The sequence below is a fragment of the Culex quinquefasciatus genome, chromosome 2 (assembly GCF_015732765.1).
Source record: "Culex quinquefasciatus strain JHB chromosome 2, VPISU_Cqui_1.0_pri_paternal, whole genome shotgun sequence".
Classification (NCBI taxonomy): Eukaryota; Metazoa; Arthropoda; class Insecta; order Diptera; family Culicidae; genus Culex; species Culex quinquefasciatus.
Genome location: NC_051862.1, coordinates 157,172,519 through 157,199,224, shown reverse-complemented (window position 1 = coordinate 157,199,224; position 26,706 = coordinate 157,172,519). Strand labels below are relative to the sequence as shown.

Here is a 26,706-nt window from a genome sequence, read left to right as displayed (position 1 = left end):
CAGGGCAGCACGCCAAAAGTGGTCAGGACATCAGCCATCAGCAACCAGCCAGCCAGTCAGGCAGAGCCGGAGAGCTCTCGGTGTCGTCGAAGCGACAGAGTGTGAAGTCATGAGCGACGACGAGCTTTCTTGACATCACCAACGCCATCATATGATGGCGCCTATAGCTAGTGTGTTTGGAGGTCCCGAGGATCAAACTGTCGCCGGTGAGGCTGAGCTAATAAGGATACGAGCGATGTGGTGGAACAGGATTACTTAAAAGCCGCCAAATTGTTACGTGCAGTTAATTGATAACAACATTGACTATATAAAGATCCTATTGAGTGATTCTGTGAACTTCAAATTTCCTCGCGATTTTTCAATTTTGTTTTTTTTTTTAATTTGAATGATAATACAATTGAAAAGTTTCATGATATTCGATAATCCTTTGGCAAAGTTGTAAGTTTTGATCAGGACATTTAAAAAAATGGGTACAAATTTCTCGATATTTTATTCCTCATTTATCAAAACTACTAGACAGACATGCATCGGCACTATGAGCTCTTTTTAAAGGCACTCAGCTTGTTCTAGATGGCACTTTCGTTTAAAGCAATGTTATGCTTGTTGCTAGGTAAAAATCTCATGTTTTTGGCTTGAATAATGTGTAGAAAACATTGGTTCATTGGAAAACCCGATTTTAGCTATATTTTCATGTAAATGTTCTCTTAAGCTCTCAAGAAAAACTTCTTAAAAGCTCTTTGAGTGCAATTAAGAGTTCTTAACCTTAGGGACCTACATAGGGAAATGAAATGTTCTGGGAGAAATTTCAAACACCCAAAGTCATTCAAATTTAAGGTTGAAAAACTTGTGGTTTTTCTTTGGTGTTGGCACTTTTCTTGTATCGAACAAGCACAAACATAATAAAAACTACCAGATTATTATCAACAACAGTTTTACAATACTTGTAATTGTTATAAGTCTCGTTTTTTGCCAAAATTATTTTAAATTGATTCCAACCTTGTTCTTGCATGATCTTGTTGCTCGATTGGAACCCCGATTTGACAGTTCGATTGGAACCCTGAGAGTGACATTTCGCCTCTCCATATAGGCTCTCTACTTAACCTATATCTCAGTTGGGTTTCAAAATAATCTCTAGTACTAGATTTGTCCAAACATTAACCCCTAGTTTTCATTTATTGATATGTTTTAATGGATCAACTGTCGCAAATTTTCAGCTAAATTTATATTTTTATTATCCAGGGTTTTAAACGAAAATGGCGTTCGAATGATGAACGCCCGAAATGTCAAAATCACGCGGTGATACCAACATTACGAAAAAAAGTGTACCATGGCATGACAGCCACATTTTTTTTCTAATGTTGGTGCTACTGAGCGATTTTGACATTTCAGACGTTCACCATTTCGAACGCCATCTTCACTTAAAAACCTGGATATTTTCAAGTGAAAAGTACACAGAAAAAAATGATGGTAATATTCATCAGGAAATGGTGACAGATTTTGTGGCAAAAAATGATTAATTTTACCCCAGAAAATGATGAATTTTCATAAGTTTTTGATAAATATTCATCAGGTTTACATTTTTACACTATTTTTATGTAATATTACTCAAAAAAGAGGTAATATTCAACCTATCAAATTTTCAACATTCCAAAATTCGACTTTTTTTCTGTTTATTATTGCATAACTTTGGTGCCCTTTTCAAGTTTTAGTCGTTACCTTAAATAATTTTTAAAATAAAATCTGTTTTAAAATGTTTACAATAGTGTTAACCTTTTACAATTAAAATCGGACTAGGGACCATCCATAAACCACGTGGTCACTTTAGGGGGGGGGGGGTATGGCGATTGTCCACGATCCATACAAAAAAGTTTTTTTTTTGTATGGACAATTGTCCACGAAGGGGGGGGGGGAGGGGGTACAAGATTCACAAAAAAGTGTCCACGTGGTTTCTGGATGGTCCCCTAATATTTTTTTTAGAAAATTATGTACACAACCAATGCCAATGCTTAAAAAAATATTTTCAGGTGTCAGTTTAAGATGCATTTTCTTTACCATAAACTTTAATTTAAGACAAAACAAGCATGCAGTTTTTTATTGTATCTTGTTTATTAAGTAAACTTTAAAAAAATGACTGGAAAATATGAAAATCAAATGCAAAAACATAGAAAAAAAAAAGATGAAAATAAAACGAGAAAAGTAAAAATTTTCATCGATCAAAAGTTGCTCAAAAATTACCTCCTGGATACGGAAAAAATAAACTGCGACATTAACAAGTAAATTTTTATCTAGCTCTGTGAGATAGTAGTTAATGCAACATTTTTTCCAATTCCAAAAAACGCTTCTTGAATGGAATTTTATGTCAAACATTCATGTGCTAAGTAAATTTACGCTTCAAAACAAATTTCGAAAAATGTTACTTTTCGATGCAAGTGTTGAAAAGTTCAACTTTTCAGCACCCATTTCAGTGCTGAAAACTATGACTTTTCAGCACTGGTATTAAAAGGTATTGATTTTCAAATCTGTTATTTTTGGTATTTAAAAGTAGGCCGTTTCGTTTCTCAGGAAGGACAGGAAATGTTGACAGTTTTACGACGGGATTGCAAAAAATATTTTTTTGCAATTCCATCTTGAAACCACTTATTTTTCCTGTCATTCTTGAGTGACGAATCAGCCTACTTTTCTCTACCAAAAATAACAGAATGAAAAATTAATACCTTTCAATACCAGTCCTAAAATATTCAACTTTTCAGAACTAGTATCTAATTTAGTTATCACATGGATGTTTAACACAAAATCCATTCAAAAAGCGTTTTAAGGAATTGCTTAAAAAGTTGCAAGTAACTCGTTGCAAAACCTATTTTATTCAGCACTCGTCGTATTTATCCAACTTGGAAAACCTCTTTGGATGTGGCCCGCGGGCCAAATGTAAATGGTCAATTAAAACTGCCCTTTGAACCACCTGTAAACTGTTTTTATAATTCTTAAAATTAAGGTTTATTGAACATTTTTAGTTAAAGTTAATATGTTAATATTCACAACAAATATTTTGTTGAAAAATCCAACTAATTTCACATGAAAACAGTAAATTTTGTCAAAAACTTTATCAAACATTTACTAATGTGAAAAACTGTATAGACAGCAAAAACATATATTTTCCATATTAATTGATAAGCGACATTTTTATAGATAAGCCCCAAACTTTTTTTGAACTTATAAACCACCCACCTCGGGATTCGAACTCATGACATTTGGGTTACGGATTGAGTACGTCACATCTGATTCAGGCTGACCAAAACTCTCTTTGCAAAGATTTATTATTTAGTAGCAACTTATTCCAAAATGTAATTACTCCATTTTTCCAAGTATGCATAAGAACGTTGCAAATATTTTTCAAAGTTTTTGCTATTTTTAAAGCTGTCAAAGGCAAACTTATGGGAAATTGGACGTAATATTTACGAGACTGAAAAATCAAGTCTTCCATATAGAAATTGCCAAAAACCACCAAAAAACCCGTATTTTCAACATTTTTATTTTTAAAACCGCTGTATCTTCCCAAGGATTGGACATAGGACAATGGTTAATATGGAGACTTTTATGTAAAATTGTCTGGAAAATAGATCCCCACTACTGTTTTTTTTTTAAATTTGACATTTAGACCACTTAAAAAAAAAACAGTTTTAGTAAATGATTTTTGTATTTTTTTAGGAGAGACATACCATCCTGAATTTTACGTCAGTCTTTTGGTAACATTTAAGGCTATTTCCTCAAAAATTTTGAACGAAAAAAAATCGTGACATTACCTTTAAATTTAAGTTTTAGACTTAAAAATCAAAAAATCTCATAGATGTGGCGTGCATTTTTCTTTCTGTGTGTTTTTTTTTCAGAAAGCTCGTCCAATTTCCTACAAGTTAGTCTTTGACCACTTTTTGATACGACGCAACGGCTTCGAGATACAGTATTTTTTAAATTACAAAATAAAAAAAAATTAAATACCTTACGCCCTTCTCAAATGTGATTTTCGAGTACTATTGGCTCCATATACACAAAAATGGCTTATATAGGCCTAGGATAACATGTCTACAAAGTTTCATTGAAATCGGAGAGGATCGGGTACAAAAGTACCAGAAAAATTCCTGATTTGAGCTGGAATTGCTCTTCAGCAAAATCGCCTGTTTTTGGGACACACTAGTACTAGTATCTGAACATAGTATCTAACAAAGAATAAAAAAGGTCAGTTTCAAGCCTATCGTAGTTCTAATGGATTTTATTGACGAGGGTAATCAAATCATTCGATGTTAGTCGAAGCACTTTTCGTTTCGGTCGAACACTATTTGTATAGATTCAGTGTATTATAGATCAGAAATTTGGAATATTTGAAAACTGTCTTTTGGAAAAAAAACCTGAACATTCAGGATAGTAATTAGTTTTAATTAAACAAATTTTAGTTCAACCAGCTCAAAACTGCAATATCTATGTAAGCAATGCTATCTTGAAGTTATCCCCAATACAGAAGGCAAAACGTTAAACCTAAAATCCCACAATAAAATAAATGTTACCTTTTCCAACAAGCCTCTCGCTCCATCTAACCTTCTCAACATTGAAATTTTCCGGGAAAATACGACACTTGCTAATGGCCCCTCTTCTCCTTGGCGTCAAAAGTCAAAGATCAATCCCCCGCAATGGCCTCGTCACCATCATCATCACGAGCACCCACTCCCTCTTTCCTCGCACTCAAACTGCGTTTCCCGCTGTACTTACCATGACGGCGTTCATTTTAAAATCCATAAAATTCTTCACCTCGGCCGCCAACTCGCGCAGCAGCAGGATCCCGTCCTTGCGATTAACATCCACGTCGTAATCTTTGTATTTCTGTGGAAAAGTTGAAAGAGAGAGAGAGAACAGGAAGGAAATTTCAGCATGGATGTGAAAGCCGTAAAGTTAAATAGGCCAATGGGGAACCATTGCCAGAATTGGATATGGGAAACCCTTGCTCCTTCCCCCACCCACCCTAGAGCTTCAAGAACTTCAAGGACTCGCGAAACTCGTCGTTTTCGAATTTCGCGGCGGAGCTTTCCAGGACCTTGTTCACCGGGGGAAAAGCAATCCCAATCAATCGACAATGATACATAGTACGTAGTGCTACCGACATGTCCCACATGATCGTATACACGGAGAAAAAAGAGTTCTCAAAATCATGAACAAGCGTTCATGAAAATGGGAACCACGAATAAAGTGTTCAAATTTCATGGTACGTTTTTCAAAATCGTACCATGGAATTTGAACACTTTGTTCGAGGTTCCCATTTTCATGAACGCTTGTTCACGGTTTTGGGAACTCTTTTTTCTCCGTGTAGTTGCTTTCACTATTCCACTGGTACGTGCTGCGACTAATGCGTCGACGGACCGTACCATGACCATCGTCCACGTGGTCACACACACACACACACACACGTCCATGCGCCACGTGGCTGGTGAGTACGAATTGACGTGCTCGGACAGGAAAATAATAAAACAAATTAGTGTCAAACGAGAGATTAATCTAATTATCAATCAGATATTATGCCACATCACTTGTGGTGCCGTTATCAGAATGAGGCTAATGGTGGAAATCGTCCTGGCGTGCTCCGCCACTGGGGTCCGTGAGCAGTGGGTTCGTGTGAGCAGTGGACTAGGGTTGGACACTCAAGGACAGTATTGAACTACTAATTTAAACCAACCAACGACACTTTAGAAGCAATGTTTTGAATTGCTTTAGGCTTATAAAAATAAGTTAAACTTTGTATAACTATCTAACAAAACATTGAAAATAAACTTACAAGCAACAACAAGTCCAAAGGCTTGAATGAGGAGAGCACCAAACCTCTTTCTACTCCAAGAAACCTTCCAGCCCAAGGATCGAACTGACGACCTTTGGATTGCGAGTCCAACCGCCGCCAGCGATACCACCAAAGCAGGCTTGGTTTGGTGTGTTTGTTGTTCTTATGCAGGCGAGATGACTCCAACGCCTTGAATGACTTAACGGCCTAACAACAACCAAAGCAGAGACCGACGTTTTACTTCCCCATCCGATGGAAGGCTGGAGCAGATGGGAATAAACCCATGATCATCCGCTTATAAAGCGGACAGCGTAGCCATTCGGCCAAGCGTGCTGAGTTAATTATAGATAAAAATACCAAATTAAATGCAATTTAAAGTCTCAATTCAACGTGATCTTGCTATCTTGTCGCACGTCACTTTTTGAAGTTCCGAGAAAACTGCGTTTTAATGTTTGACATTGAATAAACAAAAACAAGAGCCCGTAATGTAAACAATAACAAACACGTTTTTTGGCTGTGCATTGTCCCGAAGTTTGGCTATATTTGGTTGCTAGAGTCCCTATTTATAATTACAAATGTTGGGCATGTACGTGTGTCAAACGCGTTCTGACTAAAATTCCTTTGGCAAGTCGTCGCATTTACAGAAATTTCCAAAGTGTACAGATAGCACGATCCGATCGAAACTTCTTCATATGAAGAGTGCCAGCAATTTATGGAGTTTTTCCTGTTTTTTCTGAATATCTAAGGAATGAAATCGAATTTTGGGGATCTGTAATGGTCAAAAGGTGAGCATTGAAAGCTGTGCAAAATGGTGTTTTGAATTCAATTTGTTACAAAATCGACGTGCCATAAAAGAGCACGAGAACGGCGAGATGTAACATTGGCTGTGAGATTCCCTTTGTTGACAGGACCTTGTCAACTACAACTATAAGGTATTGTGTTTTTCTATGGCAAATTTCAAATTTCAAATTGATGACAAAATAAAGAACAAACCCGCAATGATAAAAATCTCCCACAACTTCCACACACGCCCACACAATGAGCAACCCCAATTTTCGTAGCTGTCAACCATCTTCACGTCATCCGTCGAATCCCATTCTTCTGCCACTGCTGCTGCGGGTGGGCGTTTGGGTGATGTGATGTACCACCCCATAGCTGACCGCGTCCGGCCCATTCCGGATATACGTACGCGCGATTCTCCAAACGTACGGTACGTGTCCCTCCCCAGTCCCCCCATTTCTTCAAACTTTCCACCGTACGTAGTATTACCAGATCGTCGCCGTCGTGCTAACTTGTCGTACGTGCATTTTGGGCCAAATTGAGTTAAGAACGCCATTTGTGCAGCTCACAATGCTCCATCTTTTGATCTTCACGGATCCCCCAATTTCAATTTCAATTCTGAGATATTCAATAAAAACCTAAAAAGCTCCGAAAATATTTGTCACTTTTCCTATGAAAGAAGTACCAATCTTGTCGTGCTATCATGACACAGCCTGAAAATTGATGTAAGCGCGACAATTGGCCAAAGGGATTCCAGGTCAGAATGCGTTTGACGCACGTGCAAGACTTCAACTAAATTCAACCAAACTTCTGGGCAATGCACAGAATGGTCAACCAAACAAAACGTGTTTGTTGTTGTTTACATCGCCTGCTCTCGTTTTTGTTTATTCAAGGTCAAACATTAAACCGCGTTTTTCTCGGAACGTCAAAAAGCGACGTACGCCATGATAGCACTACGACGTCGAGATGAGTTGAGCGTGGGCCAATTGGGCGAACACACTCACACAAACACACACACACACACATCTCATTACGGGCGCCTTTGTTGTCAGTACCATTCACAATTCTCAAATGGGGTGGTTAAAGCGAGGATTGGGGTGGTAGTGGGAGGAGACCATCATACGTTGGTGTTAGGACCCTATGGCTGGGTCTTACTCCTCTACGCGAGGGCCAATTGGTAGCATGAACACACTGAACAATAGTTTATTTTGAGTGACTTTTTTTAAGGATACAAAAAACTTTTTTTTCTGAGTGTATTTGAATATCCTTGTATTTACTCTAAAAGCAACAAATACAAAAAAAATATCTAGAAAGCCCCAGAAAAGATCTTCTTCACAAAATTCATTTTGTCATTGCACGCGCCTTTGTCCAGGATTTTCAAGTTACTCTGTAAAAAGTAAAAAATCTGAATTTTGTGAAGCAATTTCTTAAGCAATTCAATTTAGACTTTCGACTTGATTTCTAAAATCTAAAAATAATTTAACCAAAAATCACAACAAATTCACGATTTTAACTTTTTTGACATCGGAAATCGAACAAATTGTTGCTGAAATATTCTTGTCTCAATAGGTCTGTTTGCACACGCATAAGGTTCAGATTGTAGATTTGTATCAGTTCAGTTAGATCTAGTACTACAGAATAATTCTAAGCATCTCCAAATGAGTTCTAGGCATTGTTATAGAATTTCCCGCTAGAACTACCAGCTTTGGTCACAAGAACCTTCTCGAGAAGTGGCCATTGCTCCGCGAAACACAGTACAGAACAGATCAGACAGAACAGAACCGTCCTGTTCTGAAATACAGCTTAAGATGTAGAAAGTTACAGTTTTCTCGTCTAATTACCGTCCAGTACAGTTCAATAAACCGACAGAAACCAAGAGCAATAAAGTTTTGATTACAAATTACTGTGTACTAGTTAACCCGCGAGTTTCAGTTCTGTCCAGATCCGATTATGCCACGACCCAAGCAACAGACGCTCTTATGTGCGTTAACAAGGTCTATTCCCGTACTGCAGAATTCTGCAATTCTGCACAAAAACGGCAGCAGAGCGTTCCCGTACTTTTCTGCAACAAAAGTAACTTTTCTCTCAGGCAGAACTTCTGCAATGAGAGAGGTAGAAGTTGCAGCAAAACCGTTCCCGTACTTTTTTGCAAGCTCTCTCTTCTCTTTCTTGTTGAAAAGTTACTGCAATTTGGTGCGATGGATGTTGAGTACACGCTTACATAAAATTTGCAAGTTGGGTGAAATCAAGCATTTTATTATTAGTTGTAATAATAAACGATTTTGGGGTAGTTTTTTATGTCTGGTTTTATTGAGAACGATTTCTTTTTTGTTAACGATTTCAGGCTTAGTTCATTCATGTAAATGATAAAGCGATTTTTTTAGTGTTATTATTTTTACCTGATAAAACTTAAGCCATAGTGTTACAGCACGGCTAGTACCCCAACAAAAAATTGTACTTTAAAAACAAATAGTTTTTAAAAACTTTTAAAAGACACATTTCTTTTGAGTTTAATAATTTCAAATAAATATTTATTTAGGAATTATTTTTGATCATAAATTGATTTTTAAGATACTCAACATGTGTGTTAAAACAATAGGTAAATTTAATTGGCAAATCATAAATTGTACCTTTAACGGCGCTACCAATTTGTATATGAACCAAAATAACCAAATTGTCGAAATAAATTCTGAAACTCTGAAACTCTAAAATTCTTCAATTATTAAATTTTTTGATTCTTAAATTCTTAAATTCCTAAATTCCTAAATTCTTAAATTATTCAATTCTTAATTTCTTACCATCTTGAATGATAAAAAATACACATTTTTTGGAGTCATATTTTAGGTTAGAAACACATATTTAGACGATTTATAGATTGGAAATTTTGACTGTTTCTATTTTATTTATATTTTTATTTTAAAATTTTTGATTGACAGAATTTTTTAATTTTACTTATTTTTGAAGTTTTAATTTCTTAAATTTCTTTTTTTAATTTATCTATAGCTTTTGAATTTTTGATGTTCTGCACTCATAAATATTCAATTTTTGTTTTTTACTTCGATTTTTTTCGACCTTTTTAAAAAATTTAAAACTAGGATTTTTTGAAATTTTAATCATTTTGAAATATTTAGTTTTTAATTATTTGAATTTATAAACTTTGAATTTGTGATTTTTTTTTATTTTTCTGAATTATTTGCATTTTTAAAATTCTCAAATATCTGATTTATGTTTTTAAAAGTTCCTCAATTTGAAAATATTAGTTTTTTATATGTTTGATTATGGATTTCTTAATTTCCAGATTTCTTAATTTATGTGTTTTAAAATTGAGTTTGTGATTATTTTTTTTTTAATTTGCCAATTTCGCTGCGTCACCGTTGTTCTCTCATGTGACATCCAGTCATAATTTATCTATGTTATCCTGAATAATCTTTCAAACATTCTGCTATTGAAACATGTATTTTTGGTTCCTTCTATATTAAACCTTTGTTTGTCTTTTTTTAAATCATATTTATTAAACGTACCTGCCACTCTCATTTGTAAAATTGTTTACCTAATGTAAAAGTTTTGAGTTGTTTCTAATATATAATTTCTACCTAAGCATAATTAATTTCTAGTTACTTAATAAATAATACATCCTTGATTTTTTTAAATAAAATGTTGTGCTGCATAAAAAAATAATTTCCCTTTTCTAGAGGCAAACTTGTTACAATTACTTTTTTGGCAACCAACTTTAATACCCAATTTGAGTAAATTCACTCAACTGTGTACAATATTGCAGAAAAAGTACTGGAACGCGCTACCCAGGCAAAAGTTTTGCCGCTTCACTCCTTGCAGAACTTCTGCAAAAGAGAGAGATGAAGAGAGCGAGCTGAAAAGTACGGGAACGTGCTGTAAAAAAGTGAATTATGCTGGCTGCAGAATTCTGCAGATCCTGCAGAAATTCTGCAATTCTGCAAGTACGGGAATAGACCTAATATTTGATTTTTTTAAATTAAAAATTTTGATTTTGTAAAAGCTGTGAAGACATTTTGTTTGCAAATACGATATTAAATTTAAAAAGTAAGCTAAATATATTTTTTCCTGTATTCGATACCCCTCAATCAAACCATCCACATTAACGACCCCCGGGTCTTTTGTGGTCTCTATTGCAAGTTTCTGCTCGAACCTAGGAGTCCGAAGGCTTCAATGGGGAGAGTACTCAAACCTCTTTCTACTCCAAGGAACCTTCCACCCCAGTGATTGAACTGTCGACCTTTGGATTGCGAGTCCAACCGCCGCCAGCGATTCCAACAGAGTAGGCTTGGCTTGGTGTGTTGTTTGTACTTATGGCATGGAGACGACTCCTACACCAGGAATGAGCCTAACAACCAAGGCCGGGACCGGCATTTTACTTCCTCATCCGATGGAAGGTTGGAGCAGATGGGAATCGATAAATTTGATAAATTTGATAAATTTGATAAATTTGATAAATTTGATAAATTTGATAAATTTGATAAATTTGATAAATTTGATAAATTTGATAAATTTGATAAATTTGATAAATTTGATAAATTTGATAAATTTGATAAATTTGATAAATGCAGTGATACTTCAACCTGATTTTTTTTAGCTGTACCTGTACCGTTTAATAACAAAAAACATATTTTTTTTAAATCATTTAATATTTTTAGGTTATTGAGAACTAAGAACACTTCAAATTTATTTAACTTCCCTTAAATCCTCCAAAACCTAGCCAAATATTGTTGTAAAATACCAAGCTATCATAAACCCAACATCCCCCATTATTCCACAGTGTGAGGGGCCATTTTCCCTCGACAATTAACTCATATCCCATGGAAGCCAACGCGTCGGAACGATGCCAATGATGACGGCTCCCCCCTCCAAATCGGAAAATATTCCGGATGGACGTCGTCCACCCGCCGCTGACAACTACGCCAACGATTCTCCTCTCGGCCCTGCTGCAAGGAAGGGAGGTTGGAAAGTGGAAAACCTGGATGGTGACCATCTGGAATATGTGTTATTGTGTCGATTGGTCACCCCTCGCCCCGTGTGGAGGTCGATTGTGGCCCCACAGCCAACAGGGGGTGGTGGCTTTCTCACCCCGCACACAAAAACTGACCATTTGGCCGATTGTTATCGAACGACACACAGACTCACAAGGATCGGAGGAAAAACTGCTTCTGCTGGTGCTGCTGCTGACGACGACGGAAAAGTTTTCTTCTATTTTGTGACCCCCAAGACCCCCTCACCAATTTTTGCACAAGAAAGGAAAGAAAGAACAATTTATCATCTTATGCTTTCATGTGTGTGTATGTGTGTATGTGTGTATTTGTGTGATTTTTCAGCCACCACGTGGCAGCAGAGATGAGGAGAGTGTATTTGACCGTTTCTAAGATAATGGTGCTGTTTGGCTTTTGTTGATTTGGGCTGGAAAATATTGGCAAAATGAGCTTATTGATTTTTTTAATTAGCTTTGTCAGGGGACATTGCAATGGATTAGTTTGATGGGAGCTATTCATAAACTGTTCCGATTTAGCTAAATGATCTCAAAATTTCTAAATTTTACTTGGTTTTGGACAGAATGATTCTAAATTTGATATTTAATTTACTGAATGTGTTTTGAATGACAAAAATTTCAAGGTTGTAAACGATAAAATTATCGAGGCTCAATAACGACAGTTCTATCTTCATAGTCGGGACGATAACGATAATCTATCGTTATCGTCATTTCTATCATTCTATCGGCAATAATTTTATCGTCGATAGTGCACTAGAACTCATTTTTAAAATCTATCCAAAAACGACTTAATCGATTTTAAAATTGAAGCCATATCATGTTAAATTTTCTATGCTTTCATTGCGATTTTTTTTAAATGTAGTCAGTTTCAATGCATAAATACTTTTAAAAAATAACAGAATACTGTATTATTTCACAAGTACTGAAATTTTCAATATTTAGTATATTGATATAAAACGAATCAAAAGTGAGCATGCGTTTTCATTTAACTAGATTTTTTTTGTTAAATACTAAAATTTTCGAAAAATACATTTTTTTAATACTTAAATTGCAAAATTTGCAATACGGGTGTCAAACGAAGCGAAATTTTGTATGCGTTTTCACTTTATTAGAGTTTAAATGTTAAAACTGAAATGTTCACAAAATACCGTATTTATTCAAAAATACTCAAATTTTCAGAACTTGAAAAATGGGTATCAAACGAACTGAAATTTTGTATGCGTTTTCACTTTATTAGTTTTTTTTAAATACTCAAATTTTCACAATATGTTGAATTTTTCGAAAATAACCAAATTTTCAAAATTGGAAATTTCGAAATTTTGTATGCATTTTCACTTTATCAGAGTTTTTTTAAATGTTCAAATTTTCACAAAATGTTGTATTTTTTTCGAAAATATTCAATTTTTTCAAAATTTGCTATATGGGTGTCAAAAGAAGCGAAATTTTGTATGCGGTTTCACTTTATTAGAGTTTTTATGTTGAACACTAAAATTTTCACAAAACCGTACCGTAACCAAATATTTCAGAAAAGTCCATTTTTTTTATTCAAAAATGTGCCACTCTCTACGAAATCGGCCAATTTCACCCATTTTTTATTTTTGTATTTTTTGATTGTGCTCAAACTTTGTGGGGTCCTTCCCTATGACCAAATATGCTATTTTGTGTCATTGGTTCATCCATGCAAGTCTCCATACAATTTTGGCTGCTGTCCATACAAAAATGGTATGTAAATATTCAAACAGCTGTAACTTTTGAGTGAATTGTCTGATCAATTTGGTGTCTTCGGCAAAGTTGTAGGTATTGTTGAGGACTATTGAGAAAAAAATAGGTACACGGAAAAAAAATTGCAAATTTTTTAATCAACTTTTTTTTTACAAAAACTCAATTTCCCAAAATACGTATTTTTTGATTTTCGAGATTTTTTTAAATGTTTTAGGGGACAAAAATCCGTAGCTTTTGAGCCAAAGAGAAACATGGTCAAAAAATCTGCCGCCGAGTTATGATTTTTTGAAAAAATAGTGATTTTTGAAAAAAATCGAAATTTCATGCAAAAACAAATTTGACGTTATTTTTTAATGCAAAATTGAATTTGCAATCGAAAACTACTTTACAGATTTTTTGAAAAAGTGCTTCGTTTTCAAGATATTGCCACCGAAAGTTTGATTTTAGCGAAATATTTGCAGTTTTTCGATTTTTAAAAATAGTGACCATGAGTGACCATTTCTTGAAAATACTTTTTTTTGAAAAGTTCTGAAAATTTGCTATAAAATTGTCTAAGAGACATTGAAGATTGCACCTCGGGTTGCTGAGATACAGCCGCTTTAAGAAAAAGAAACACGAAAATTGAAGTTTTTTTAGTTTCACCCAAACGACTCACCATTTTCTAATGTCGATATCTCAGCAACTAATGGTCCAATTTTCAATGTTAAAATATGAAACATTCGTGAAATCTTCCGGTCTTTTCGAAAAAATATTTTGAAAAAATATTAAATCAAGACTAGCATTTTAATTTTTTTCGAAAACACTAAAATTTTCAAAAAATTGCAATATGAGTGTCAAACGAAGCGAAAAAAAATATTACAAAATTCCGTATTGTTCGAAAATATTTAAATTTTCAAAATTTTAAAAGGAACTAACTTTCTAGAGTTTTTTGTTTTGAATAGGTCCAATAAACTATTGTGTTTTATATGTTTATAGAACCTAATAAAAAATATATTCTTAGTGAAAGCATTGAAAACTTAATATGATATGTTTGAATTAAGATTTTGAAAATGAATTATCGTCCATTATCGGCAATATAATTTTCTCCGATAGAATTATCGAAACAATGAAAACGATAACCGTAATTGTTATCGTTAGACGATAATATTATCGACGAAAATTTTATCGATTAACAACCGTGAAAAATACAATCTTTTGATCTGTGGAACAGGTTGGTCAAATTTCACTGGGCAGTTTACCCATTTTTTTTTCGAAAATCACTGTCCCTTAAGGCCGATGCAAATATTATTCATAATTTTTGTCCCTCGGCTCTGCCAAGATCGAGAGGGAGGGGGTGTAAAATAAATTACGAATTAAATAACAAGCCATGATGTCAACATTTAAATTGAAAAAATGTGTTTTTAAATGTATTTTATACTAGTTCAGTTGTCTTGCAATCATTAGTTTTCAAACAAAATATGATTGACGAAAGCAAAAAAAATTGCGAATAAAACCTATTTGCGAATTTTTACATCAAAACTTTTCAAAAGTTCAAAAGATTTAAGAAAAACACAAACATGCCTAAAATGATTCAAAACGCAAGTGAATGTATTTAAAATTGATTTTAACAGATTGCAACTTGATTTTCCATTGAAATTTTGAAGTTTTTTGAAAAAATATTTGAAGCGGAGGTGACAAAAACTTTTGAAAATATTTGTACCATCCTAAGGTTGATTCCAAAAATGTTTGAAAATATTTTTATTGAAGATCGTTAAAAACAGAAACGTTTTCAATAAAAATTATACAGTTTTAGTAACATTATTTGCATGTGTATTGTTTTCATGGTACTAAATTATATTGATATTTGAAACATATATTTAAAAAATTGTAAAATAAATCCTCTACTCTTCATTTACCAGTAGAGCAGTTCTCTCAGATTTCGGTCATTCCATTTTTTTGTATTTTTTAATCCGACTGAAACTTTTTTGATGCCTTCGGTATGCCCATAGAAGCCATTTTGCATCATTAGATTCTCCATATAATATTCCATACAAATTGGGCAGCTGTCCTTACAAAAATGATTTATGAAAATTCAAAAATCTGTATCTTTTGAAAGAATTTTTTGATCGTTTTGGTGTCTTGGGCAAAGTTGTAGGTATGGATATGGACTACACTGAAAAAAAAATGATACACGGTAAAACAATTTTTGGTGATTTTTAATTTCACTTTTTGTCACTTAAACTTGATTTGCAAAAAACACTATTTTGATTTTTTTTTTCATTTTTGATATGCTTTTCAGAAATTTCCAGGTTGTGCAACAAATCTTTGACCGAGTTATAAATTTTTTAATCAATACTGATTTTTTTCAAAAAAACGATATATTGCTCGTAAAAAATTTTCAACTTCATTTTTCGATGTAAAATCAAATTTGCAACCAAAAAGTATATCAGTGAAATTTTGATAAAGTGCACCGTTTTCAAGTTAAATCCATTTTTAGGTTACTTTTTTGAAAATAGTCGCATTTTTTCATTTTTTTAAATTAGTGCACATGTTTGCCACTTTTTAAAAAAATATTTTTGAAAAGCTGAGAAAATTCTCTATATTTTTCTTTCTTGAACTTTGTTGATACGACCCTTAGTTGCTGAGATATTGCCATGCAAGTGTTTGAAAACAGGAAAATTGATGTTTTCTAAGTCTCATCCTAACAGCCCACTATTTTCTAATGTCGATATCTCAGCAACTGATGGTCCGATTTACAATGTTAAAATATGAAACATTCGTGAAATTTTCCGATCTCTTCGAAATTTTTTTTTAAACAAAGACAAACATTTCAAAAGGGCCTAATATTGTACTTTTGGCCCTTTTAAAATGTTAGTCTTGATTTAAACTTTTTGAAAGTATTTTTTTCGAAAAGATCGGAAATTTTTTTACAGCCAATATTTCGATTTTTTGAAAAATCAGTATTGAATAAAAAATTCATAATTCGGTCAAAGTTTTTTTGCACAACTTGGAAATTTCTGAAAAGTTGGCATTTGATGTCCTCTCAAACATATCAAAAAATAAAAAAAAATAAAAAAAGTGTTTTTTTGCAAATCAAGTTTTAGTGACAAAAAGTTAAATAAAAAATCACCTAAATTTTTTTACCGTGTATCATTTTTTCAGTGTAGTCCGTATCCATACCTACAACTTTGCCGAAGACACCAAATCGATCAAAAAATTCCTACAAAAGATACAGATTTTTGAATTTTCATGCATCATTTTTGTATGGACAGCTGCCAAATTTGTATGGAAAATTATATGGAGAATCTAATGATGCAAAATGGCTTTTTTGGGCATACTGAAGGCACCTAAAAAGTTTCGGTCGGATTAAAAAATACAAAAATTAAAATTCCAAAAAAAATACCGATTTCGTGGAGAATTGCTCAGTAGCTTTAATCCCCAAATCCACCCACCCTCTGCCAGGAACGCTCACGGCCATAAAAAGGGGTGAGGCCCCGACAGAAACCGCCCGCCCGCACGTTTTCCGACACGCACTTGGAGCGCTCAAACTGTCAGACGCGAACGAGATTGTAAATAAATTCGTCAGTCATCATCGCGTGTTCGCGTCGTAATGATGATTACTGTTTGCGCTAATTCGCGGCAGCAGCGTTAAAACTCCGGCTGGCTGGCGCCCAACCCAACCAAATGGGACCCACGTGCTAATCTGCCCTAGTTGGTGGGGTTTTGGATTCTCTACCCCCTGACTAATTTTCCGCTGGAAAACGACTCGTCTTAAAACCTCCAAGTCGAGATCAGAGGAAATTTTTATCGCTTTTTTTTCGAGCGCGAACTGGACTTTCAACTTTTCTTCTTTTTTGCGTTTTATTTTTCTTGTAAAAAAAAATCCACGCTTGTCCGCCAGGAAAAACAAACGCAAAATTTCTGTTAATTACAATTATAAACGCAATTGTGAGCCTTCTTCTCTTTTTGTAGCCCCCCGCCAAGTTCTGCGTCCGTTATTGAAAAGGGTTATGAATAGAGTAGGGCCCAACCAAGACCCAGGTCCAGGAAAAGGCACCGGCAGCAGACGGTTACGGGTGTTGAAAAGCGGAAAAATTTTCCCTACCATTAAGCGCTGCAGACAATTTTCAGTGGGTGGGGTAGAGGGGGGCTGCTTTTGCTTTTATTTTGCTCTTCATCTCTCACGGGGATTTTTCCTTATTGTTCCTCTTCGTTATTGGGGAAAGGAAAGGGAAGAGGAGGGGGGGGTCTCTTTTCATCATGGAGCGCGAATCTGCTGGCGGAGGGTTCCCCTTAATACAATGACAGGAGGAAAGTTAATTTTTAGGGCGTTTCTCCGGGAAGATTCTTTTTCCGGTTTGAAAAGGGAAAATATGGGCTTTGGGGAAGTCTTGCAGTGGGAGGCGGGGAGGGAATTATATGAACCGAACTGGTGACAGGTGTCATTTCTCTGAATCGATATGATAAAGGGTTCGAATAAATTAGGGCTAAGGTAAATTAAATGGTATGCTGGACAGCAAAGTGATGAATTTGAAATGAAGAAATCTTACCGAAAATAGCTCAAAGTTTTGTTATTCGCCGTTATGATTTTTTTGTTATTTGATTGTTATTGTAATAACAGACTAATAACATTTTTAGTTATTCTTCGAACAAATCTCTGTTATTATTTATTGTTATTTTAACAACTAATCCGTTTTGCAATTTCTGTAAGTTTTTTGTTATAATTTTTTCTTACTCTTGTTAGTGCCTTAGTTAAAGAAATAACTGTTCCTAAATGGATTATGATGCAACACACAGCTGTAAGGAACTCCAAAACTCTGTTATGCACTTCAAAATAACTCATTGTATCTTGATTATTCACCAATAAAACCGAATTGAATTGAAAAAAAACAACTAATCCGATCATCCCAATAACAGTTTGCGTTATTGTTCCATAACAAAAAATGTTATTCAAAAGTTGTTTTGGTTGTCAACCAATATCAGACCAATAACAAATTTTGTTATGATAACATAAACTGTTTTTAAACTCTTATGCAAAAATGGATTTTGCAAGAACATTCCATAACATTTTCTGTTATTTTAACAATATTTGTTATTGAAATGGCATAAATTTTGTTATTACCGTCTGCCCGGGATTACTTTTGCTGTCAAATACAAAACATCGATAAACTGTTAGCTTGAAATGAAATGTAATTTAAATTTTATATTTTGTATCACTCAACTGGGAAAATCCTTTCGCAATATTTGACGCAAAAAAGAAATAAAAAAAAGATTTGCTAAACATTTTTCTCCATTGATTTGTGTTCTTACAAGTCTCTATACAAAACGGTTATAACAATATTTGCAAATATCTTTTTTGAGAACGGATTTTCTGACCGATTTGGTGTTTTCGGACTTCTCTGAAAAAACACAAAACAACCTGCAACCTGACATATTTTGAGCAAACCCGGGCAGACTGTAATAACAAGATTCGTGCAATTTCAATAACAAATGTTGTTGAAATAACAAAAAGTGTTATGGAATATTCTTGCAAAGTCAATTTTTGCATAAGAGTTTAATAACAGTTTATGTTATCATAACAAAACTTGTTATTGGTCTGATATTAGTTGAAAGCCAAAACAACTTTGGAATAACATGTTTTGTTATGGAAGAATACCTCCAATTGTTATTGGGATGATCGGATTAGTTGTTAAAATAACAAAAAATAATAACAAAGATTTGTTCGAAGAATAACTAAAAATGTTATTCGTCTGTTATTACAATAACATTCCAATAACAAAAAATTCATAACGACGAATAAAAAATTTTGTTATTAATAACATAAAATGTTATTGGCCTAGTATTTTCAAATATCAAAAAATGTTATTCCGAAGTTATTTCCGTCTGCTCGGGAAAGCTGGTCAAAACATATTTAACAGTGCTGCCATTACTCGAAAAATATTATTTATGAAAACAGTGAAAAAAGTCTACACATTAATTCGACTTTGGAATTACGGGCACTTATCGGTATTTTTCGGTGAAATTAAACTCTCAAAATTTGAAGAAAGAAATGAAACTGTTAGGTGGATAGGTGACTAGTGTCTTAGAAGAAGATTGAAAAGGACGGAAACTAAGTCATAAAATGAAATTTGTAATCGAAAAGTACTTAACAGAAATTACGATATAATTTTCAAGAAATAGCCAATAAGAAGTGACTTTTTTTAACCAATAGACTAAAAACATTTAAAAAAAATACTCAAAATTTCCTTTCAATCAACTTCAAACAGAACTTTGTACCAATGGCTACTGAGAACTGTGAAAGTAAAATTAGGTTTTCACTATAAACCAAAATAGCGTTTAATTTTTTTTATAAACGATTAGGTACTCAGCAACTGAACGTTCGATTTACGATGTCAAACAAAAGAAACTTTGGTAAAATATTCAATTTTTTTGAATAAAGATATTATCAAAATTTTCAAATCAACCCTAAAACTTGATCCAAAATAAAATAGAAATACAAAAATTCAAATTCCTATGATTTTGGTGATTTCTGGGAGAATTTCACTTTCGGTGAAAAAAAGATGTATTTATATAATTCCCTTGACTATGTTTATATCAATTTGTTACAACTTAAAAACTTATTAAAAAAAAGCAATCAAAACCACAATTAATCCACCTACAAGATAGAGATAGCCTTCTTCATAAAAGAATGCTGCGATTTCAGTCATTCGATATTTTTTTTGCATTAGTTAATCTGGCTGAAACTTTTTTGGTACCCTCGGTATGCCCAAACAAACCATTTCGCCACCGTCGTGCTAAGTTGTCGTACATGCATTTTGAGCCAAATTGAGTTAAGAACGCCATTTTGTGCAGCTCACAATGCCTCATCTTTTGACCTTCACAGATCCCCAAAATTCGATTTCAATCCTGAGCACGGTGCTCAAAATACCGTTATTATGAAAAAAAAATATGCACTCCGATATTTTGGGGTCTATCGATTCCTTACACCATAGCGCATTTCTGTGCAAAAAATAAAAACATTCGCTGATGTAGTTTTCGAGATACAGCCCTTTTAAGATGTTACATCCGATTTTTAATAAGAAAACCAAAACAATCAATACAATTTCAGCACTTTAAAGAATATGCATTTCGAAATAAAGTTGTTTTTTGCTTCATATGACTCTCAAGTATCTCTGGGCCAAGTTTCAGAAGGTTTGCTGATGTAGTTCTCGAGATACAGCCATTTTAAAATGTTATTTCCGATTTTTTCAAAGAAAATCCATGAAATCAATTTAATTTCAGCATTTTAAAGAATATGCATTTCGAGATAATGATGTTTTTTGCTTCATATGACTGTCAAGTATCTCTGGGCCAAGTTCCAGAAGGTTTGCTGATGTATTTCTCGAGATACAGCCATTTTAAAATGTTATTTCCGATTTTTTCAAAGAAAATCCATAAATTCAATACAGTTTCAGCACTATAAAAAATATGCATTTCGAGATAATGATGTTTTTTGCTTCATATGACTGTCAAGTATCTCTGGGCCAAGTTTCAGAAGGTTTGCTGATGTAGTTCTCGAGATACAGCCATTTTAAAATGTTATTTCCGATTTTTTCAAAAAAAAAAATCCATAAAATCAATACAATTTCAGCACTTTAAAGAATATGCATTTCGAGATAATACATCAGCAAACCTTCTGAAACTTGGCCCAGAGTTACTTGACAGTGATATGAAGCAAAAAACATCATTATCTCGAAATGCATATTGAAATGCAACTGTGCAAAGGGATTTCAGGTCAGAACACGTTTGGCGCACGTACAAGTTAGATTACCGTAAACATTTGTATTTTTAACTTGGGACTCCAGCAACCAACTTCAACCAAACTTCGGGACAATGCACATAATGGTCAGCCAAACAAAACGTGTTTGTTATTGTTTACATTGCGTGCTTTCGTTTTTGTTCATTCAAGGTCAAACATTAAAACGCGTTTTTCTCGGAACGTCGAAATGACGAGTGCGACAAGATAGCACGACGACGTCGATTTGGCATCATTAGTTTGTCCATATAATTTTGCTTACAAATTTGGCAGCTATTGGAGGATTTTTTGATCGATTTGGTGTCTTCGGCAAAGTTGTAGGTATGGATAAGGACTTCACTGAAAAAAATGATACAAGTTAAAAAAAAATTGTGATTTATAATAAAATATACAGAAAAAACATTATTTTCATTATTTTTATGTATTAGGGGACATCAAATGCCAACTTTTCAGAAAATTCCAGAATGTGCAAAAAATCTTTGAACGAGTTATGAATTTTTAAAACCAATACTGATTTTTCCAAAAAATCAAAATTGACAATTGCCCGTTCTGGAAATTACTGATTTCATATCAGAAAATAAAAAAAAATAAAATAGTGTTTTTTGCAAATCAAGTTTAAGGGACAAAAAGTGATATTAATAATTAGCCATTTTTTTACCGTGTATCATTTTTTCCATTGTAGTACCTACAACTTTGCCTAATTCCTTCAAAAGATACAGATTTTAAAGTTTTAATAAATCATTTTTGTATGGGCAGCTGCCAAATTTGTATGGAAAAGTATATGGACAAACTAATGATGCAAAATGGCTTTTTTGGGCATACCGGTAACGTACCCAAAAAGTTTCAGTAGGATTAAAAAAAATACAAAAACTTCTAATTTTATAAAGACCGATTTCGTAGAGAATTGCTCTTAGGAAAAATATGTAACTTTGCCAATTTTGAGCCTAATTGGTTGAGGGTTAAGAGTCGCTATTGATCGTTGAAGTTTGCATGCGTTTTCACAAGAACAACTTTCATATCTGTTCGTATTTGCCCCTCAAAACAACTCCCTTAATTGGTTGATTTCCAGAAAGTCACCTATTAATCAATCCCGAACTCGAAACCCGACTTCTATCTCATTAAATCACAATAAATCCAACATAAAAACAGAACAGAAATCCAAAAACCTCGTTCAGTAATGAACAAAGTGCCAAAGCAAATCCAAAAGCCGGCAGAGGCGGCGGCGGCGGCGATGGTGTTCATTTCCTCCCGTCACGCACGTGTCCAGAGAACGACAACCGGACCTGGCCAAAGAAACCGCACACGTGCGACGGCCCATCGGGACTAATTGAAATGAAATCCCACAACAGTTTCGCACGTAACCGGACCCGGCCCTGCCAAAAATAACGCAACCTGGGTAGGTGAAATTGGGAAGCTCACCGGTAATCTCAATTACAGCTTAACAGGTTACAAGTGCATAAAATATTCCGGATACGGCACTTAACAAACGAATATTTATTGAATATTTTATCCACCAAGCCCCCAGATTAATGATACCGACGTCGTCGAAGTCGTGGCCAAAGTCGATTTCGCCCGACGTTGTTGGTGTCCTGCTGGAAGCCAACCCAAGAGAGCCGGCAAAATTCACTCAACGACTCTCGACAAGGCAAGGCTTCAGCGCCGGGCTTTTGCGTGCCGAGGGAAATCCCATTTTCCGGGAGCTTACCAGCCATCGGGAAAAACGACAACGATTGTCCCAACGATACGTGATTTGCTTGCCGAAAATGCTTCTTCTACTAACCAACCATCCCATTCGCCAAGTGAACCTCTCCTCCTCAGAGGGTTTCTGGATAAGCGGGAGGGTTGGGAAACAAGTTGCTTCTCGCACTCGGTTTGAGGAGGAGGCGAATATGTTTTCTCACCTCACCTTCATCTACCATTTAGGCAATTTGCAGAACAGCTTTCCAAACAAAACAGGTAGCACGCAAGCGATTGGTTCTGGATTTGATGCCTGCTAGGAAAGCTGAGGTTTGATTCTACTGTTGAGCATTCTTAGAAGTTGCTATTCAATGTATTAAGGACATAAATCAGCACCTAAAGAAGCAAGAGAGAATGATCAAGCTGAAATTTTGGGACTTTGAAGCAAATTGGAACACAAAATCTAGAAGACAAGAGCTCCATCCATAAAGTACGTCACGCTAAAATCAACTAAAATTATAATAGATATGCAAAAAAATGAAAATTTGAGAAATTTCATGCTCTTTTAGTCATTTCCATAAAAATTGCATCGAAATTTAACAATCTATCCCAACCCTTGATAATGACCAAAACAAATGTTTTAAAATGTTTTAATTGATAATGGACGAACATGTCACAATATGATCAAAAAACGAGGGCCAAATGGGTAGCACTGAAAAAATCTCATTTGTTCTATTTTGTTTATCTTTGCATTTTGCAGAGGACATCAAATGCCAACTTTTTAGAAATTTCCAGAATGTGCAAAAAATCTTTGACCGAGTGGCTTCATTTTGTTAGTTCTCATAATCTTGGCGCTTCCATGACCAGCCGTAAAGAAACATCAGTTGCCAATAGTATTTCAACAATCAATGACTCCACCTTTGAATTTCCTGCAGATTCCAATGTTTCTGGTGAGGAAGTCAAAGTTGCAGTAAAACAAATGAAAAATATGAAAGCTCCTGGCTTTGATATCATTTTTAATCTAGTGATGAAAAAACAGAGTGATCAGTTCTTTCAACATCTAGCCAATATTTTCAATAATTGTTTGCAACTTGGTTACTTCCCTACCAATTGGAAGCTGGGCAAAGTCATACCAATTTTGAAGCCTCAAAAAGATCCAACATCGCCAACAAGTTATCGTCCCATTAGTCTTTTGAGTAGTCTGTCCAAACTCTTTGAGAAGGTCATCTATTCAAGACTTTTGGATTTTACCAACGATAATAATATAATTTTGAACGAGCAGTTTGGCTTCCGAAAGGGTCATAACACTGTTCATCAGCTTACGAGAGTAACTAAAATCATCAAGCAGAACAAGCTTAAATCAACTGCTTTGGCTTTGTTGGATGTTGAGAAGGCTTTTGACAATGTTTGGCCTGATGGTTTGATACATAAACTGTATTTGTACGGTTTTCCAATGTATCTCATCAAAATTATCCAGCACTATCTTTCGGAGAGATCGTTCAAAGTTTTTCTGAATGGGATTGCTTCTGGATTATTCAACATTGATGCTGGGGTTCCCCAAGGAAGTATTCTTGGCCCACTTCTGTACAATATTTTTACATCTGATTTGCCTACTCTTCCTGGTAATGGTGTGTTGTCACTTTTTGCTGATGCCACTGCCGTTATTTATAAGGGTAAAATAACCAGATATTTAGTTGGCCATCTTCAGAAGGGTCTTGACGTTCTTTCCGAATATTTTGGCGACTGGAAAATTCGCATAAATGCAGCCAAAACTCAAACCATCATTTTTCCTCTTTCCAAATCGGCCAGATTTGCCCCAAAGGATGATGTTTTGATTAAAATGAATGATGTTTCGATACCCTGGTCAAAGGAAGTTGTCTATTTAGGTCTCATACTTGAATCGAAACTATTGTTTCGGCAGCATGTAGACAAAATATTGAACAAGTGCAGCATTCTCATCAGGTGTTTGTATCCTTTAATTAACAGAAAATCAAAGCTATCTTTGAAAAATAAGCTAGCAGTTTACAAACAAATAATTTACCCCGTTATTGAGTATGCCTGTTTGGGAGTGTTGCGCTAGAACTCATAAATTGAAGCTCCAGCGTGTCCAAAACAAGGTACTCAAAATGGTTTTGAATGTTCCTGGCTGGACAAGATCAAGTGAGGTTCATGAATTAGCAGAAGTAAAAATGTTGGATCAGAAGATTCAAGAAAAATGTTTGAAATTCAGGGAAAAATGTGCTATTTCTGAATACCCCTTGATTCAAGGATTGGTTTAGTTTATTGTAAGTTTAGGTTAGTTTTAGGTTAGGTTATGTTTTCTTAACATTTTTTTCCTCATTGTACCTAGTGTTACAAAAATGGTAAATCATATACTTTCAAAGTTATGAAAATGAACAGTGTTTAAATCACGAAGAGCAAACTAAAGCTGAAGAGCCACAGCTGACCACTTATTATGTAAACCAAATGTAATTATTATAAGAATGATTCAATAAAGTACATTTAATTCAAAAAAAAATCTTTGACCGAGTTATGAATATTTGAATCAATACTGATTTTTTCAAAAAATCTAAATATTAGTCGTTAAAAAATTTTCAACATCGTTTTTCTATATAAAATTGAATTTGAAATCAAAAAGAACTTAAGTGATTTTTTGATAAGTGCACCGTTTTCAAGTTAAAGCCATTTTTAGGTAACTTTTTTGAAAATAGTCGCAGTTATTCAAAGCTGAGGAAATTCTCTATACTATAGTTTGCTTATTTGAACATTGTTGATACGACCCTTAGTTGCTGAGATATTGCCATGCAAAAATTTAAAAACAGGAAAATAGATGATTTTTAAGTCTTAATTTTCCAATGTCGATATCTCAGCATCTAATGGTTCGATTTTAAATTTTAAAATGTGAAAAATTCGCGAAGTTTTCCGATTTTTTCGAAAACAATATTTTCCAAAGTTTTAAATCAAGACTAACACTTTAAAAGGACGTAATATGAAATGCATGTAAACATACTAAAAACAAACGTAAAATCTAAAAATAATGGCCAGAAGAAGTTAAATAAGACAACATTGGACAGCGTTAGTCCGAGAGAATAGTGTTACCATTTACGGACACAGAGAACTAAGCTCGAGATGAGTGAGAGAATTATTCCCACGAGGTTCATTTGCAAAAAAAAACAAGGTTCATCCGTCAAAACAAAAAAAAAAATACGGGAACCGAACCAGAGACCTTTGACAGACTAACTCAATGACATAACTATCTCGTCCAACACAGCTTGTTGACCAGATGTCGATGTATGACACTTGTTGGAGATTTATTGCTTTTAGTAACGAATGAACACATTTGTTATGATGGTGTGAGTTGGTAGCATTATTTTTTCGATTTTGGTTTGTGCCCTTAATAAATTTTGAGGGAACAATTCTCTCGACTCTGAATTTTGGGTGTACAATCGTAGTAATTTTAATATTTCAACATTGCATAACTTGATCTAGCATGTGCTAGAAGATTTCACTAAATTTATTAAATTCAGTTAAAAGTTTAGGAGAAATGTAAAACAAAAACTCTCAATTTTGTCTCTCAAAAGAAATCCTTCAAAAGTTGTTTGAATGCCATTACTGGGTTTCATTTCAAACTATTCCAGATAATTTTTCACTTCTACGGTACGGTCTTTTACCTTTCGATTTACCTTCGCCCCACATCGCCGCTGTAATTCGAAATGGTCGAGAAAATATTAATTTTAGACGTACACGGTCGTTAGAACCCACAACCCTGCGAAAAATGTAATCCTCGGAAAAAGCACTCTACTCCTTTCAGCAATCTGCTCCCGTCGTCGTCGCTGCCGGGATTGACTTAACCTTTTCCCATTCATTCTTAATCTACCCACTAGCAGCAGCAGAAGCTTCCACCACTAAGCAGGGAGGAGG

General features: G+C 34.4%; 1 protein-coding gene across 3 annotated transcripts in view; it reads right to left on the bottom strand.

Moving 5' to 3' along the window:
• Nucleotides 1-26,706, bottom strand: part of LOC6037372 (voltage-dependent calcium channel subunit alpha-2/delta-3) — a 124,774-nt gene that overhangs the window by 60,712 nt on the left and 37,356 nt on the right. For all 3 annotated transcript variants that reach the window (XM_038253285.1, XM_038253286.1, XM_038253287.1), the window contains exon 3: nucleotides 4,759-4,869. In XM_038253285.1, the coding sequence (XP_038109213.1) occupies nucleotides 4,759-4,869 (111 nt within the window). The remainder of the gene's footprint in view (nucleotides 1-4,758; nucleotides 4,870-26,706) is intronic.